The sequence below is a fragment of the Silene latifolia genome, chromosome X (assembly GCF_048544455.1).
Source record: "Silene latifolia isolate original U9 population chromosome X, ASM4854445v1, whole genome shotgun sequence".
Taxonomy (NCBI): domain Eukaryota; kingdom Viridiplantae; phylum Streptophyta; class Magnoliopsida; order Caryophyllales; family Caryophyllaceae; genus Silene; species Silene latifolia.
Window position 1 is genome coordinate 100886576 of NC_133537.1, and position 18936 is coordinate 100905511.

The 18936-nt window shown below is 40.6% G+C and overlaps 1 protein-coding gene across 1 annotated transcript; it reads left to right on the plus strand.

The window, feature by feature from the left end:
* The first annotated feature begins 9254 nt into the window (after positions 1-9254).
* Positions 9255-9635, plus strand: LOC141617957 (uncharacterized). The gene has a single exon (XM_074435088.1). The coding sequence runs from the start codon at positions 9255-9257 to the stop codon at positions 9633-9635; it is 381 nt and encodes a 126-aa protein (XP_074291189.1).
* The last annotated feature ends 9301 nt before the right edge of the window (positions 9636-18936 follow it).

Here is an 18936-nt window from a genome sequence, read left to right on the forward strand (position 1 = left end):
ATTTTTCACTTGTAATTACAGTTTTAATTAGAATGTAAATAGGTTTATATTTGTAATTTTAAATTGTAATTTTTGAGAAGACCAAAGATGAAGATCGGATGCTCACTCCCGCTACATGGATCAAGATGGAACATCAAGACAAGCTTGTCGGGTCCAACGGTGGATTCCAAAGTTGTTTTATGTTTTATTTTACTAGGATAGGCCACACTAGGAATTTTTATTTACGTATTGCATTCAATTTTTATTTTATCGTAACGATAGTATGCATCATTTTCCGCCTAAAAACCAAACCACCTAATTATTGCATGAAAACTGACACATATAGAGGTCACGAGTTAGTTTTCTTTGACATTCTCATGTCACACGATCCATGCTAAGCCATCACCTAAATTAATTCATTCACGCAGACGCTAGTTATTCGTTCACTTAATATGAATTATAATTTAGTTGATGGGATCTTCCTCGTATAATCAAAAATTGAGAACGGCCTTTATAGGTCAAACTCCAATGAGTCCCTTCTTCGTCGGTAGGCATAATATGACCCCTTCTACGTCGGGTAAGTTGGAACCGATTGACCTATTTTATCTCAACACTATGGTCACTCGTACGATCCTGTGACTATGGTGGACTATAGATAGGATTTCCAGAAATCTATCGACCAAGAGTTTTTACGGAAGAACTAGCTAAACAGTTGGCTTATCAATTTACGGAAATTGAGTCTTGGGATCACTTGTATCATTCTTGAGGGAGATCAATCATGCAAGTGCGAGAGTCTACACGTTAAAACGAATTTTTAAATAGACTTAAATCACCTCGATGAGTTGCTTATTTCGTTTTTGTTTTTCTTTCTTTTTCAGTGTAGATCACGAACTTTTAAACTGCTAATATCAAATGGCTGGTTTTACTGATAACCCAATGCCAAGTGCCACATTGGACCGTGAGTCCTGGCTTCGGATCTTCATGAATCAGATGAATCAGTCTACTCGACTGAAGAATGATGGATCAAACTTCGCGGATCGGGAGGCGGCATTACGGAATGCCGGCGCCGCCGACGGAAGCTCAAATATCTATTGGAGCCCATCCCGGCAAACCCAGGTCCCACGGCTAGAGCTTTTCTTTGAAATCACCAAGTTTAATGATTTTTGTATGGAAGCGGGTGCGATTAAAAACGTACTCATTTTTGCAATGGAACCCAATTTGCAGAAACGCTTCATAGCCCATGGTGCGAACAAAATTTTCACCACGCTCACCAAGGAATTCTCGAAAGCACCGAGAATCGTGACCTATGAGCATACCACTCGCTTCTTTGATGCGAGACTCCAGAAGGGCCAACCAGTTAGCCCACACATTCTCAGCATGATTGAGAATGTCGAAAAGTCGGAGACCTTTGATTGTAAGATCGGCGAGAACATTGTGATCGACCGCATACTTCACTCACTCCACGATGGTTATTCGCAATTTAGAGCGAATTACTATATGAATGATTTGAAGAAAACTCCCCATGAACTGCACTCCCTCCTCGTACAGACCGAGAAGGACATGAAGTTCAGTGGGAGCATGAAACAGGATGTTCTCGTTGTGACAAACAAGGGAAAGGGTAAGGGCAAAGCTCAGGCAAACCTAAAGAGGTAAGGCGAAGTTCAAGAAGTCGGGTTCAGGTAAGAGTGGACCTGGTGAGTCGAGCACCTCATCAGGCGCGACAAAGAGCAAAACCGAAAACATGGAATGCCATCACTGCCACAAGACTCGGCATTGGAGGCGCACATGTCCTGTTTATCATGAGGACATAAAAGCAGGTCGCGTTAAACCTGTTGGTATGTCTTCTTCTTCTACTTTTATTCATATGATTGAGATTAACCACGCAAGTTACGGAACTTGGGTACTTGATACTGGTTGTGGTTCTCATCTGTGTAATCATGTGCGGGGCCTCCGAAATCTCGAGCCTCTCGTAAAGGGTGAGGTTGACCTGCGTGTCGGGAATGGAACAAGAGTGGCTGCCGTCTCGAAGGGAACATATGTGATCCAGCTTCCTAGCGGATTTGAGTTATCATTATATGATTGCTATTATGTATCCAGTCTTTCCAAAAACATTATTTCATTTCGCACTTGACAAACTTGGTTTTTCATTTGTAATAGAGAATAATACTTGCATTTTCTCATTACACGATATGATTTATGGCAAGGCAGTCTCCATGAATGGAATTTATGTTTTAGATCAGACAACCAAAATATTACACGTAATGAATAAAAGGTTAAAGGTTGGTGACAAAGATCAGACAGATCTATGGCACTGCCGTATGGGACACATTAATGAGAAACGCGTAAAATAGCTCATTAAACATGGAGCTATCTCGGCCTTTGATTTTCAATCATTTGGCACGTGTGAATCATGTCTCATCGGTAAGATGACTCGAATTTCCTTCAAAGGTGTTGGAATGCGCGCTGCTGACCTATTAGGACTCATACACACGGATGTATGTGGACCTATGTCAATCACCGCACGAGAAGGCTATAGGTATTTCATCACTTTCACGGACGATTTAAGTAGATATGGATATGTCTACTTAATGAAGCACAAAAGTGAATCCTTTGAGAAATTCAAGGAATACCAGAATAGGGTGCAGAACCTATTAGGTAGGAAGATTAAAACACTGCGTTCAGATCGTGGTGGCGAGTATCTTTCTCACGAGTTTGATCAACACCTTAAAGACTGTGGGATTGCCCTACAGTTAACTCCACCTGGAACACCTCAATTGAATGGTGTGTCCGAACGGAGAAATCGAAAACTAATTGATATGGTTCGATCCATGATGAGTCACACCGTGTTGCCTGACTCATTATGGGGTTATGCTCTTATGTCAGCTGCTCTAATACTTAACCGAAGTCCGTCTAAAGCTGTTGACAAGACTCCATATGAACTATGGAAGGGAACGGTCCCTAACTTGTCCTTTATACGGGTTTGGGGCTGCGAGGCTTATGTCAAGTGGAGACCTGAAGATAAGCTCGGCCCGCGATCGGTCAAGACATACTTTATAGGTTATCCTAAAGGAACACTTGGTCATTACTTCTATTCGCCAACCGAACAACGTGTTTTTGTTGCGGCTAGTGCGACATTCTTAGAGAAGGAATTTCTCGAGAATGCAAAGAGTGATAGAACCTTCGACCTGTCGGAGATTCCAGAACCAAATACCGAGCAACCATTGGAGGAACCTATTCCTTCAATCCCGGCTGTGGTGAATATTCCTGAGGAACCTAGGAGGTCGGGAAGAGTCTCTATTCCTCCGGACAGATACATTGGTATGGTCGAGGAACATGACATAGATGACGTTCTACTCTTAACGAGTAGTGAACCCGCAACCTATAAAGGTGCCATGACTAGTTCCGACTCAAAGCTATGGCTTGAGGCCATGCAATCCGAGATGGACTCTATGTATGAGAACAACGTATGGGATCTTGTTGACTTACCTGCTAAGGTTCGTCCCCTTCAATGCAAATGGCTTTACAAGATAAAGCATTCTGTGGAAGGTCAACAAGATATTTATAAAGCACGACTAGTTGCTAAAGGTTTCACCCAAGTGCCAGGTTTGCACTACGATGAAATTTTTGCACCCGTAGTCATGCTGCGTTCCATTCGGATTATCTTAGCGATCGCCGCTTTTCATGACTATGAAATTTGGCAAATGGATGTGAAAACCGCCTTCTTAAACGGCTTTTTGGAGGAAGATTTGTACATGGTACAACCCGAAGGTTTCATTGATCCACAACATCCTAAGAAAGTATGCAAACTTAAGCGTTCCATTTATGGACTTAAGCAAGCATCTCGGAGTTGGAATCATCGCTTCGACCAAGTGATTAAAGAAAATGGATTTACTCGATCGGTCGAGGAACCATGTTTATATATCAAGTCGAGTGGGAGAAAGATTGTTTTCCTAATATTGTATGTTGACGACATACTCCTGATTGGGAATGACATACCTCTCTTAACTTCGGTGAAAGTATGGTTGAAAAACCATTTCCAGATGAAAGATCTGGGAGAGGCGAAAAGAATTCTAGGCATCCGTATCTATCGAGATAGATCACGACGGATGTTATCTCTCGATCGCTGATCTTACATAGACAAAGTCCTAGAGAGATTCAAAGATGACTAACTCCAAGAAGGGTTTTCTTCCTATGGCTCCAGGGGTGCATTTGAGCAAATCTCAGGCACCAGAGACACCGGAAGAGAAAGAGCGCATGACACGGATTCCTTATGCTTCGGCTATAGGATCAATCATGTATGCCATGATATGCACACGTCCAGACGTGGCATATGCATTGAGTATGACAAGTCGATTCCAACAAAGATCCAGGTGAATCACATTGGTTAGCTGTCAAGAACATTCTTAAGTACCTCCGGAGGACTAAAGATTGGGCATTGACTTATGGAGGCGAACAAAAGCTATGCGCAACCGGTTACGCAGATGCTAGCTTCCAAACGGATCGTGATGACTCGAAATCTCGTCCTGGATTCGTTTTTACTCTTAATGGCGCTGCAGTCACTGGAAGAGTTCGAAACAAACTGTTACAAAGAGATTCTACGACCGAGTCCGAGTACTATGCCGCGTCCGAAGCTACAAAGGAAGCGATATGGATGCGTCAATTCTTACATGGACTATCTGTAGTGCCTAGTTCGAATGACCCGATCACCATCTATTGCGACAATAGTGGTGCCATCTTCCAAGCTAAGGAGCCTAAGTCTAGCAACAAGTCTAGACATGTACAACGGAAAGCTCATCTAATCCGGGATTACGTGGAGCAAAAGGAAGTAGTGATAGAAAAGATTGCTACGAGATGATAACATAGCGAGATCCTCTCACTAAAGCATTACGACAAGATAAGCATGAAGGGCATGTTAATTCCATGGGAATTAAACGTGTTCCTAAGTTGTAGTACTTTTTATGGATTAGATTCATTCCCTTTTGTACTCTATACGACATCATCGTTTTGATATTTTATACATATTTTGTTTTTTCATGTGGAATTGTACGACAATTTTTGAACACCACAAAGTGAACTGAACGAACATTATATTTTTCAGTCCTTAATTGCCCACATGAGTGATAACTCGGCAATTATTTTGTGACGTTGGTTGATGGTGGGTTCAACGAGCCATAAGTCAACCGATTTGATCGACCAATCACGAGAGGCGATTTATACGGATATCTCTCGTAGGACACAATTGTGACATCGACGTGGAGTCCTAAATGTTTTATAACATTCGGTGCCCGGTCGTGGATAGGACTTCCATGGTGATCCTAAGAGTCGATTCTTTTGACTATCGATTGTCTCTTGAGACTAAGGCGGATTTTGGGTGACTTTGGTTTCTTTCTCACGGTCATCCGTAACAGGGGGCAAGTAGATTTTTTTCTGGGTCATTTCATGCTGTGCTTAGATCGGAAGGAGTTGAGTTGAAGGAAATATTCAGCCTTTATCAGGTACTCGATATTTCTCAGGGCCACTCGAGGAGTCAGAATCGAAATTCATGGCCATGCTCGGATACGGATTCGTTTTATCGGTTAAGTTACTCTCTAGTCGGGGAAACCACTCTAGATACAGATCGATTGTAAAATACGACCTTTGCGGATCCGGATCTGCAAATTGTTTTACATTGAGTGGGAGAAATTTTAAATGAATATGAGAATCGGTTATCGCACATACACTTGTACGGACAAGTGGGAGTTTGTTGGAGCTTGTGTCCTCCGTTAGTGCGGATAACGTCATTGCACATACACTTGTACGGACAAGTGGGAGCTTGTTGGGGTTGGTGTCCTTAACAGTTAGTGCAAGGACTTATAAACCTCTAAAAGGATCAAAGGGCATACTTTTGGTATTATTATCAGTTGATCCACGTTTATCAATAACGGTTGGCTTGCTAGATAAGTTTGACGTTATTGTCATACGGATGGCGGTGATCAACTGGTCCCTAAAAGTCACACCTATAGGATACGTTTGAGAGACGTGAAGTATGAAAATACAAGTCATGTAGATGCCAATTTTGACTAACCGGTTAGTCGAGTTATTTGACTAATATTTAGTCAAAATGTGATGTTGAGATATGTTATTTAATACGGATTAAATAATAATGGCTAAGACGAATTAAACGGTTAATTCGTAAAATTGAATATAAGCGTTTTATATTTAATTAAATGTATATTGAATATAATTATACAATATTGTCTTTGTCGGACATGTATTAATAATTCAACTAATCCGTGTTATTAGTTGATGTTTTAATATCCGATAACCGATGACGATTTATAACATATACGCGTCGTATACATTTTAGCCTCGGACCACGAGTTGAACGTAAGGAGAAAACGGAAGCCCATTCCCTCCTTGATCCACTCGGCCAAACCGAAATTAGGAGAACAAAAGGAGAGCTCCTCCTCTTGTTTAACCTAATCATCATTTAGTGAAAAAGAATTAGGGTTTTGGAGATTAAGTTTTCTCTGAAACCGAGATCTCACATCTCGAGAAAAACTCACATCAAGTTCTCCCAATATTGCAAGGCAATCGGAGAACACGTTCTAGCACAAGGGCATTTCTCGGACGGTCTTGGGTGCAACAATTAGGAGGGAATCTCTGTTGATTTCTGTTCTTTACGCCGTGCATCAAAGGACCCGAGGTTGATTCTTTATCTTTATCGTTTCATCGTTGTATTTCGTTTATGACCATATTTCACATGTTAAATTTACGTTATAGTCCTAAATTTAAAGGGTCTTATACGGATATTACCCCACAGTTGTAGTACCAAAAAGAAGCGATTCGACCCCTATCGAAGATGAGATGGCATTGGGTCTCCTTTTCGGAGAAGAAAGAATGAGGGTAACACCAAGCGAAGACTTGGTTAACACAATCCTTCGAAGTGACAGGTTCGATCCATCTATCCTCATCACTTATGTAGATTCTGAGAGGACTATCTCTGGATGGCGGAAAACTGTTAAATGGAATGACAATAGGGGACTCCTCTTGAAGTTGACTACGGGAGAAGGAGAAATGTTAAAGCTGGATAATGGTCCCGAGTCTGAATTTGAGTCCGAGTCCGAGTCTGATAAGAGTCTTAAGTTTGAGTCTAAGGAGTCAGGTGTCGAAGCCACCCCCTCCCAAGTCTTTTCTTTCAATGCACCCCTTCCTAATTCTGGTATCTTGGGGCCTGTCTCGGGTACCTCTGCAGTCTCGCCACTGACCTATGATTAGTTGGCTCAAATGTTAGCGCATCTCGCGCAGTTTCAAATTAATAATAATAAGATGAACCAGTTTGCTTACGACTTGTTTTATTTACACTGCAATTCAATTTTTGAAAATAATTGTTTTAGTAGTGACATTGAGAATGAGGCCGAAGGTGAGAAGGTTGAAGAAGAACAAGAGGAGGTAGAACCACCTCCACAATTGGTTGGAGGGTTAGAAGAATATGACCAAAGAAACTCGGTGATCGAAGATACCAAAACTATCAATGTGGGAACCACCCTAGAACCACATGAGCTTAAGATAGGAACTACCTTAGATCCCATAGAGAGACAAGGATTCATTGACCTGCTGATTGAGTTTAAAGGCATGCCGAGAATTGATAGGGAAATTGTAGAGCACAGGATTCCGATCAAACCAGGGTTCAAACCAGTAAAGCAGAAGCTACGCAGAATGCGAACCGAATGGTCCTTAAAGGTCAAAGAAGAAATCGATAAACAGTTCAAAGCTGGATTCATCAAAGTGTCAGAATACTCAGATTGGGTAGCCAATGTAGTGCCGGTACCGAAGAAAGGAGGAAAGGTCCGGGTATGCGTGGACTTTCGTGATTTGAATAAGGCCAGCCCAAAGGATGATTTTCCATTACCTTACCATGATATCTTTGTTGACAATACCGCGAGCCATGCCCTGTTATCGTCCATGGATGGGTATGCCGGTTACAATCAGATTAAGATGGTTGAGGAAGATATGCACAAAACTACGTTTACTACACAATGGGGAACCTATTATTGCACAGTAATGACCTTCAGATTGATAAATGCTGGGGCAACATACCAAAGAACGGCAACGACGTTGCTAAATGATATGAGACACAAGGAAGTAGAGGTCTATGTCGATGACATGATCGTGAAGTCAAAAGAACGTAACGGACATTTCAAAGCACTACGAAAATTCTTTGAAAGGTTACGAAAATATAACATGAGATTGAATCCGCATAAGTGTGCTTTCGAGGTCACCTCTGGCAAACTGCTGGGTCATATCGTTAGCCACCGTTGCATCGAAGTAGACCCATCAAAGATAAACGCCATCATGGAAATGCCCCATCCCATGACCGAGAAAGAAATTTGAAGCTTCTTAGGACAAGTCCAGTATATGAGCCATTTTATTGCAAGGTTGTCAATGATTTGTGAACCAATGTTTAAGAAACTCAAGGTCGGAGAACATGAAATGTGGGATGACCAGTGTCAAGTTGCATTTGATAAAATCAAATAAGTGTTGTCTTCTCCACCAGTCTTGAACCCGCCAGTTGCCGGGTTGCCATTACCTTTGTACCTAACTGTTACGGATACCGCAATGGGGGCAATGCTGGCCCAAACCATTGATAAGAAGAAAGAACTATTTAATACATCAGTAAAAAGTTCTTGGAGTATGAAGCGAAGTATACGCCTCTTGAAAAGACGTGTTTGGCCCTAGTCTGGGCTACAAAGAAGTTAAGGCATTACATGCTCAGTTATAGTGTGTGTATCTATTCAAAAATGGATCCGATCAAGTACTTGTTTGAAAAACCGGTGCTAAATGGCAGAATGTCAAGGTGGACTCTTATGTTATCTGAGTTTGACCTTAAGTATGTACCCTTGAAGGTGATCAAGGGAAAAGCAGTTGCTGATTTCCTCGCTGACAACTTAATTGAGGAAACTGAGAAAGTTGACACCTAGTCGTTTCCTAATGAAGATATTATCTATATAGAAACCGATTTATGGGACCTATATGTCGATGGAGCATCGAGTTATATGGGATACGGAGTAGGAATTCTTATCATTTCGCCAGAAGGTGAACATGTGCCCGTGTCAATCAAATTAGACTTCAACGTCCCAAATAACGCTGCTGAGTATGAAGCATGTTTACTCGGTTTGCGTAGCGCCCTCGAGTTAGGCATAATAAAGTTGTTAGTACATAGAGACTCGTCTCTGGTGATCAATTAAGTGGTTGGGTCATGGAAAGTCAAGAGTAGCAATCTGGCTCCGTATCAAATGAGAATTGAGGAATTGGAAGCATACTTTGATGAAGTTAAATATGTCCACCTCCCTAGGGAGGAAAACCAATTTGCCGATGCACTGTCAAAACTAGCAGCTCTAATCAACATCCCTGACCATATAGGCAATATGCCGATATGTGTCGAGCAAAGATCTTCACCCTCCTACGTGAACGTAATTAACGATGCCGAGGAAAGTGAAACGAAGCCTTGGTATACATCCATTTTGAAGTACAAAGAAACAAGCGAGTATCCTCCCGACCTTGAACCGCGAGGGAAGTGTGCCCCACGAATGCTATCAGCCCAATTCGTTAAGACTAACAATGGGTGCGCAGTTATACAAAAGAACAGTGCAAGATGTTCTGTTACCTTGCATTGACAAGCCAACTGTAGAAAAGGTTATGGAAAAAGTCCATGACGTTGAGTGTGGGCCACACATGAATGCCCACGCACTAGTCCGTAAGATCACGAGACTTGGCTATTATTGGACGACAATGGAAACAGATTGTCGCAAGTACGTCAAACATTGTCACAATTGCCAGATTTTCACAAATTTTCAGCACGTACCACCTTCTATGTTATACACCATGACATCACCCTGGCCATTTTCAACCTGGGGAATCGACATCATTGGAAAAATAAACCCATCTGGAATGGGAGGGCACTGTTTTATCCTTGTCGCAATTGACTATATCACGAAGTGGGTAGAAGCCAAGTCTTATAAGGTGTTGAATGCGAAGCATGTATTCAAGTTTATTCAAAATGACATCATATGTTCGTACGGGGTGCCGCATAAATTCATCAGTGATCACGAGACTTATTTCCAAGCCGAGACCGCGGTTATACTTGAAAAGTATAAGATCAAACACCACAAGTCATCGCTGCTAATAAAATAATCACGGCCATCTTAAAGAAAATGTCTGACAATTATAAGGAGTGGCCTCAGAAGTTACCCTTCGCATTATGGGGGTATAGAACTTCGATTAGAACAGCAACGAGTGCAACCCCGTACTACTTAGTTTATGGGATGAAAGCAGTCCAACCTGTTGAATTAGAGGTGCCATCTCTGAGGATCCTACTGGAAAGCCAGGTTCCCGAAGCATATTGGGTTCGAGCAAGGTATGATTCACTAGTCATACTCGACGAGAGGTGTTTGAACGCATTATACCACGTCCAACTCTACCAAAAAAGGATAGAGAGATCTTTCAACAAAAAGGTGAAACCAAGTGAATTAGTGAGGGTGATCTGGTTCTCAAGTCAGTTAGAGCTCTGTTACCTATTGACCCGAGGGGTAAGTTTAAACCAAATTGGGCAAGCCCTTATTTGGTAAAGAAGATTTTTTCAGGAGGCGCTATTCGATTAATAGATTTGGATGGGAATGACTTCACAAATCCTACGAATTTGGACCAGCTGAAGAAATACTATCCTTGATGACCTCATTCTAAAATGTTATGAAATAATTTTTGAATTGCAAATGTTTTTAGAACAAGTTGTGAGTTTCTTGTCAACACTTCATAAAATATTTTATGTGAGAACTACAGACTCGGTTTGATTCTATTGCAAAGCAGATACGTAGGCAACTCTTAGTTAAGAGTACAACAGAAACATGTAAAACAAAAATGAAATTTTTAATGCAGAAAACTGGGGATTTCTAATAAATAAAAAGTTTTTATTTATTCTAAATTCCGGGCGAAACCCGTTACAAAATTTTATTCCGGGCGAAGCCCATCACACACAACTAAAAAAGGAAAACACACAAACAGTAGTTGTAATAGTAAATAGTAATGTCGAAGACTACTCTTTGCCACCCTCTATAATACTACGGTTTTCTATGTCTATGGGTACTCTATCAAGTGTGGCTTACTCTGTCGATTAAGTATGTTTTTATACGAAACAATAGTCTGTCTGATGGGTACTCGATCGAGTATGTGTGGCACTCGATCGAGTAAGGGTCACTCGATCGAGTAAGTATGTTTTACGGGTTTGTTTTGACGGGTTTTGCTAATAGCGTGAGATTAATATAAAAGGCTTCCGTCATTTTCTTCAATCACTTTTTCATCTTTCTAAACCTTTCAAAAGAAAAAGAAGTTACGTAGTTCTCTCTCGTCGCGTTGTTGGCAAATCCTAAGGGCTAGAGTCGTCGGATCGTTGAGTTGTTTACGCCTGTGAGACTGTCTTGTTGTGGGTAAGCTCCTAGTATGATTTTTATATCGTTTCATTGATTTTTGTTGAAACCTTAATTGGGTAATTTGGGGTTTTGGGGAGTATTGTTGATGTTAGATTGTGATTATATGATTGTATGTTTGATAGGAAGTGATTTCATTGAAGAACGATTTTGATTAGCTGATTGTGATGATCTTAGCGATTGCTATTCCAGGTACGGTTTCCCTACTCTGTATTAATTACATGCTGTGATTGGTGGTTATATTGTGATTGTTGTTAATGTATATTGTTGGTGGTTGTGACGGTTGTTGTCTATTATCGTTGATTGTTGTTGTTGTTGTATCTGCCTGTGATCTTCGGGGTGCGTCCCTGGCTGAGTAGAGTCACTTGCGGGAGTGGCTTCACACCCTTGATGCGCCTTCTGTGGAACCTGCCACAGAAGGGATGTGCACATTAATGGACTTGGGTTTATCGCTCGATGGAGATGAACGGGGCTTAGGTGGGGACGGCTGCGGTCCCCCACTGGCGGTGTGGAGTATCTGTTGCGATGGGTACTCTGGCTGGACTACACACTTTAGTGTGTAGTCAGTTGTGTGGAGATTGATTATGGAGACTGGGGTTTTATGTGACGATTGAGTTGTTTGGCATTTGTTTATTGTGATTTGTATTGTGTAATTAGTACTGACCCCGTTGTTTGTTTTGTAAAACTGTGGTGATCCATTCGGGGGTGGTGAGCAGTTATTGAGCAGGTATGAGACAATGCGTATGGGATAGCTGGGATGAGTCACCACCTTGCATTTTACAAGTCTTCCGCTGTGTCTGACACTTGATAGTATTTTGACAGTAGACAGTTTTGAGAACTTGTATTTCTTTTAACAGTTTTGGTTTTCGCATGTACTCACTTTAAATATTATTTACTTTTAAGTATGTTTCGTTATTGTCTTATGATTATCATTGCCTCGGGAAACCGAGATGGTGACGTCCTTATACCTAAGTGGTCCTGGTAAGGCACTGGGAATATGAGGGTGTCACAAAGTGGTATCAGAGCGACGATCCTGAAACCTGTAACCAATGAATCTAATGAACATAGGGAGTCAAATTAAAATGAACCCGGGTAAAAGTTGTAGGAGCTAATGCAAAGACTTGGGAGACGTCCTAAAGTCGGGAACTCGCCCTACAATTTTGAACCGGTCACCATGGGATATGAGTCGGGATCGCTATGTGTTTACCTTGTGTGTTATGTATCTATATAGTAAGGTGTTGTATGAATCGGTGGATGCATCTATGTGGAGGATAGGATATGTGTAGTGAAGGAAGTTGATGATATGATTATATATATTGTTGGATGAATATAAATGGCATGATGGATGATTTATGATCTGGCATAATAAGGAACATGTGAATAGGAATGTTGTGTCGTATACGTATATTGTGTTTGCGTAAAGTCATATAATGAAGTTATATATTTGTTTACTGCTGTTTCATATGCCTATGTTGGGTGAATATATTGGATGAATATGTTGGGTGAATAAGTTGGATGGATGTGTTGGGTGAATATATTGAACGAATATGGTGGATGAATTGGTGGTATGATGGATGAATTGGTGGAAAAAGATGAATGATCGTTCTATGATAATATAATTTATGATAAAACATGTTGTATGATGGAAGTGATTTTATAATGTTGTTATGCTAGTAACATGTGAATAGGGGACTTGATGTTATATATTTGTGATTTTGTTTACGTAAAGATATAGAATAAAAACATGCAGGTAATACATGCTTGGTAAGTTGAATGATTTATGTGCATGATGGATGTTGTTGCTTGGCTTTTGAAGATAGTAACATGTGGTTAGGGATACTGGTTTTATGAGTATTGAGTTGTTTTTGTTTACCTTGTTGTTGTTTAAGTTGTTTGGAAGTAAAAAAATCAAATAGTTATGTCGTCTGATTACAACGAAGTTGTCTTTTAACTGTTATAACTTTATATGTATAAATGATTTTAATCTGATTCCAATTGGAGGTGATAGCTTGTTCTTTTACGATTCTAACGATAGGTCACACGCCCAAAACGACCAAGAAACGAGTGAGTTATGACCGTTTTACAAAAATTGAACAGTGCTGAGAAATGCTTAGGGTACTCGATCGAGTGGCCCTCACTCGATCGAGTGCACCTCTTGTTACTCGATCGAGTAACCCTTACTCGATCGAGTAGCCCTGATAATTTGTTTGACGTGCTTCTGACCTTCACCTACTCGATCGAGTAAGTCACTCACTCGATCGAGTGACCTGTACTCGATCTAATGACCCCTGTTTTGGGTCATATGCTTATCTTTTGACTTTGTTGCATATTATGTTTAATTCAAAGGTGTTATATTGCTTCATTATGCATTGTTTTACGTATGTGTTAGTCTTGATGCGTAAGTTACCCAATCTTGTGATGTAACGAGTGGCACCTATGGTGAGTATGAGTTCGAAGGGGAGGACATGAGTTATATGTGGTCGTGATAGATAGTGGAAAAAGAAAAAGGAAGATTGGTATGGCTTATTGAGTCATGGAGCATGTTTTTTGAAATGGGATGAGTGATATGATGGTGTGATGAGTAATATAAAAGTAACGGAATATGGGCAAGGAATGGTATGAGTCTAAGGCACGTGAGAATGAAAAGATTGAAAGTAAGGATGTGGATAGTAGCAACTTGAGGTGTGTAAGGAATTATGGAGAGAGATGGTTAGGAATCGTGTGAGTTAAGAATATATCTAGTGAAAGATCGTTGTAGAGGGATGGAGAAGAGTGGTATATAGTGAACTTAGTGGAGACATGTCGCGACGTGAATTTGCAGATAGTGAGTGAGTTTGGGAATTTGTATTATCGAGAAGTGAAACTAATGTGTGATTTCCTTGGGCAAGTAACGGTATGAAATGAGTTTTGGGATTCAAAGAAAAAAAAAGTGAATGGAGCGAGATCAGTGTGAGTGATAGCATGAGATGGTCTGGACTGATTTGTGATACATGTGAGTAATAGAAGGATAAGAAAAGATCGATGGTAAGAAAGATTGAGATGGTACTAATATGAAATAATGAGATTTGAGTTTTGGAGCAATGATAAGGTAACCGGAGCACAAAGGAGTTAGGTAGAAGTATTAAGGAGTTGAATTGTTAATTGGTATTGTTGAGTGTAAAAAGAAAAGAAGGATAAAAGTAAGCTGAGAAAAATGTTGACCGGAGTTATGTGATATAAAAGTAAGGAATCGTTGAGATGTATGATACTATCATGGGGATTTGAGTTACGGTTATATTGGAGTTCCAGAATGACATGTTAATCTGAGTTTCGAGGAATTAAGGAAAGTAAAAGTTGGGTAAAGGATTTGCACGACATGAGATCTTGGCGGCGAACTAGGTGACGATACAATTAAGGATGAAATTAAAAATAATGTTGAGGTAATTTTGTTGATGGATTCGATGTTAGTTATTTGGGATGTTAACCGAAGATAGAAAATGAACTGTTATATTTATATGTGAGTGTGAGAGATTGCTATACGAGCTGTGGTGGTATTGTGGTATTGTCACTAGTGGTTAAGGGTGATGATAGATAAGAAAGATAACAATTCTAAAGAGGTTGATTTTGTAGAGACCAGATTGATATGTATGGTTGTGAGAGAGTATAAGATGTGGTTATATGAGGCGGTTGTTAGTAGTTGAATATTAATGGTATGGTTACATTTGGCTGGGGGTAATGGATATGCGAATGGGAGAATATGTTATGAGGGGCATACGAGTTAAGCTCGGGTGAGAGGTAACTTTTATCAGGTGGTAACTTACGTGATCAGGATTGCCTAGTTGGATGTGATTATGGGTTTATGACGTGTATAAATGTTTGTGTGAGGTTCGGACCTCACGAGAAATGGTATGCTGTGATAGTTATAAAGTTGGTATATGAATGTTTTGTGATTTATGTTGGATACGGTAAACTAATGGAATGATGTTCAAAAGTGATAGTGATCTTGCATGGCTAGTATACTTGTATGCGTATTGATGGTACATGTTTATGGTGTAAAATGGTAAGGATGATGTTCATGAGATTCTTATCTGTTTATTCTGTATACTATGTTGTGTTATTAACGAGTAAAGCAGTTTTGAGTAAGTCTTCTTGTCCGGAAAGTTATACTGAGTCAGTGCTTATGGGAATTGTATATGGTTGTGATGTCTATCTATGTGATTGTTGTGCCTCGGGTGGTGATCGGGGCATGGTACTTCGTGTTGTGATGCGAGTATTTTCACGCTGCGGTGCGACTGTTGGTGGCGGTGTTGCGATGCCGACATTGGTTGTGGTGGAGTAGGCGGGATGGTTACAATTCGAGTTTCGAAAGTACATACCAGTTATGCATAGATTGTCATTTTGTTTACTGTTGGTCCTTGTGAGTTTCTGTTGAGCATATAGACTGTTGTTTTGTTTGTTGATGCTTCTTGCTAGTTTCAGCTTGGGAGTGAGGGTAGAGTATGATGTGGAAGAGAGTTGTGTATGTTTCCGTTGTTGTTATGATATAGTAACATTCTGTTGGTGGGACACAGTTGCGAGAGGTTGTTGGAGTACTTGTGATCTTCTTTTAGAGGAGGCATTGGTTTACATAATAATGTTTCGTGATTTGTGGAACATGTGTTGTACTGATATGGAAGTTGTAAGTGGTTCATAATCTCTTATTGGGACATTGAGTATAGGGTGTTGGAAATTAGTATCATGTTAAGGGATGAATGGGTTTTGCGGTAATAAAAGAAAATAAATTGAGGATCTAGTATGAGTGTGCGTAACAAGTATGGATCGTGAGTTATGTTTTGACGATAGGTGTTTTATCTAGAGAGGTATGTCGTGTTATGGTAATGTGGAAGAGTTGGAGTGTTGTTTATGCTAAGGATTTTGTGGTATTGTTTAGATGGAGTGCAGAAGGAGTTGGGGTATGAAAAATGTTTAAGTAAGAGGGCCTTGGATATAGGAATTGTAAGTGTTTAGATTATAGACGGTTATCTTTGACATGTCAGGGTGATGTGGATAATTAGAAGATGTAGCTAAAGATCTAGTATAGTGAGTTACGAGGACGTAACATTTATCTTAGGAGAAGTAGGATGCGATACAAGAGAGTTTGTTGGTTGTACATGTTGTAGTATATTTGAAAGTAGAGTGTTGGTGTAGCATAAAGGATGGATATTTGTTGTGATTCATTTTATTAAAGGTCATGACCGTGCTTGTAGTAGTGTGATGCTTAGGAGTGTGAGAATATTTCGATAGTGCTGACAGTTGGACGATGATGTATATGAGTTCTATAGTGTTGACAGTTGGAGGATGAGGTTATGAGTGTGTGTAAACCTCGAGGACGAAGTTCCTTTTAAGGGTGGTAGAATGTAACATTCCGTTTGATGTTTATGAGTGTCATGATACTGGATTTTCTAGTGGATAATATGTTAGTGAAACGGAGCTAGTGGCATTTGTGGATGGTAGTTGGTAATGTACGGAGTTAGTGCTGAGAGAGGCTATAATGTGTTGGATATGATATCGTGAGTCATGTTGTGGAGGTAGACATAGTTGGTGGAGCTGGTGTTAAGAGTTCATGTTTTATAGGTTGGGGTTTTGTTTTGAGTTCTTAGTTGCGTTGTTGTGTCTTGATCGAGTTTATATGTTTGTTTTGAGTATGGGTTGATCTTCGGGGACGAAGTTCTTTTTAAGGAGGGAAGACTGTAATACTACGGTTTTCTATGTCTATGGGTACTCTATCGAGTGTGGCTTACTCTGTCGAGTAAGTATATTTTTATACGAAACAGTAGTCTGTCTGATGGGTACTCGATCGAGTATGTGTGGCACTCGATCGAGTAAGGGTCACTCGATCGAGTAAGTGACTTACTCGATCGAGTAAGTATGTTTTACGGGTTTGTTTTGACGAGTTTTGCTAATAGCGCGAGATTAATATAAAAGGCTTCCGTCATTTTCTTCAATCACTTTTTCATCTTTCTAAACCTTTCAAAACAAAAAGAAGTTACGTAGTTCTCTCTCGTCGCGTTGTTGGCAAATCCTAAGGGCTAGAGTCGTCGGATCGTTGAGTTCTTTACGCCTGTGAGACCGTCGCGTTGTGGGTAAGCTCCTAGTATGATTTTTATATCGTTTCATTGATTTTTGTTGAAACCTTAATTGGGTAATTTGGGGTTTTTGGGAGTATTGTTGATGTTAGATTGTGATTATATGATTGTATGTTTGATAGGAAGTGATTTAATTGAAGAACGATTTTGATTAGCTGATTGTGACGATCTTAGCGATTGCTATTCCAGATAGGGTTTCCCTACTCAGTATTAATTACATGATGTGATTGGTGGTTTCATTATGATTGTTGTTAAAGTATATTGTTGGTGGTTGTGACGGTTGTTGTCTATTATCGTTGATTGTTGTTGTTGTTGTATCTGTCTGTGATCTTCGGGGTGCGTCCCTGGCTGAGTGGAGTCACTTGTAGGAGTGGCTTCACGCCCTTGATTCGCCTTCTGTGGAACCCGCCACAGAAGGGATGTGCACATTAATGGACTTGGGTTTATCGCTCGATGGAGATGAGCGTGGCTTAGGTGGGAACGGCTGCGGTCCCCCACTGGCGGTGTGGAGTATCTGTTGCGATGGGCATTCTGGCAGGACTACACACTTTAGTGTGTAGTCAGTTGTGTGGAGATTGATTATGGAGACTGGGGTTTGATGTGACGATTGAGCTGTTTGGCATTTGTTTATTGTGATTTGTATTGTGTAATTAGTACTGACCCCGTTGTTTGTTTTGTAAAACTGTGGTGATCCATTCGGGAGTGGTGAGCAGTTATTGAGCAGGTATGAGACGATGCGTATGGGATAGCTGGGATGAGTCACCACGTTGCAGTTTAGAAGTCTTCCGCTGTGTCTGACACTTGATAGTATTTTGACAGTAGATAGTTTTGAGAACTTGTATTTCTTTTAACAGTTTTGGTTTTCGCATGTACTCACTTTAAATATTATTTACTTTTAAGTATGTTTCGTTATTGTCTTATGATTATCATTGCCTCGGCAAACCGAGATGGTAACGTCCTTATACCTAAGTGGTCCTGGTAAGGCACTGGGAGTATGGGAGTGTCAGACCCTCAGCTGGGCCGCACGCCCCACCACGACGAGACGAAGTCTCACCCATCATCACTCGGGCTCTTTTCTTCGGAGGAATCATCAATTCTTCACGAGGGCCCAATCTGTCTTTCACACTAGTTCGAAGACCAAGTCTTTCTGCAAGTCTCAACCCACTTCCACTCCTCGGACCCAACCTCTTCCACACATCTGAAACCAAAGAGTCAGTCCTAAGAGTCGAGTTAGTCTTTGTTTCGGACCTAGATGAAATCGGAGTCGTCCCAGTAAAGAATTCTCGGTTCTTCATCGCTTTCTCACGATATTTGTAGTCAATGGCTTCATTCTTATAAAGTTCCCTTTGGGCCTTAAAAGAAAGCTCAATAGTCCACGGCAAGTAAGCGGG

What these genes read in the sequence shown, in the direction of transcription:
- LOC141617957 (XM_074435088.1), top strand. Translation starts at nt 9,255, where the DNA reads ATGAGAATTGAGGAATTGGAAGCATACTTTGATGAAGTTAAATATGTC.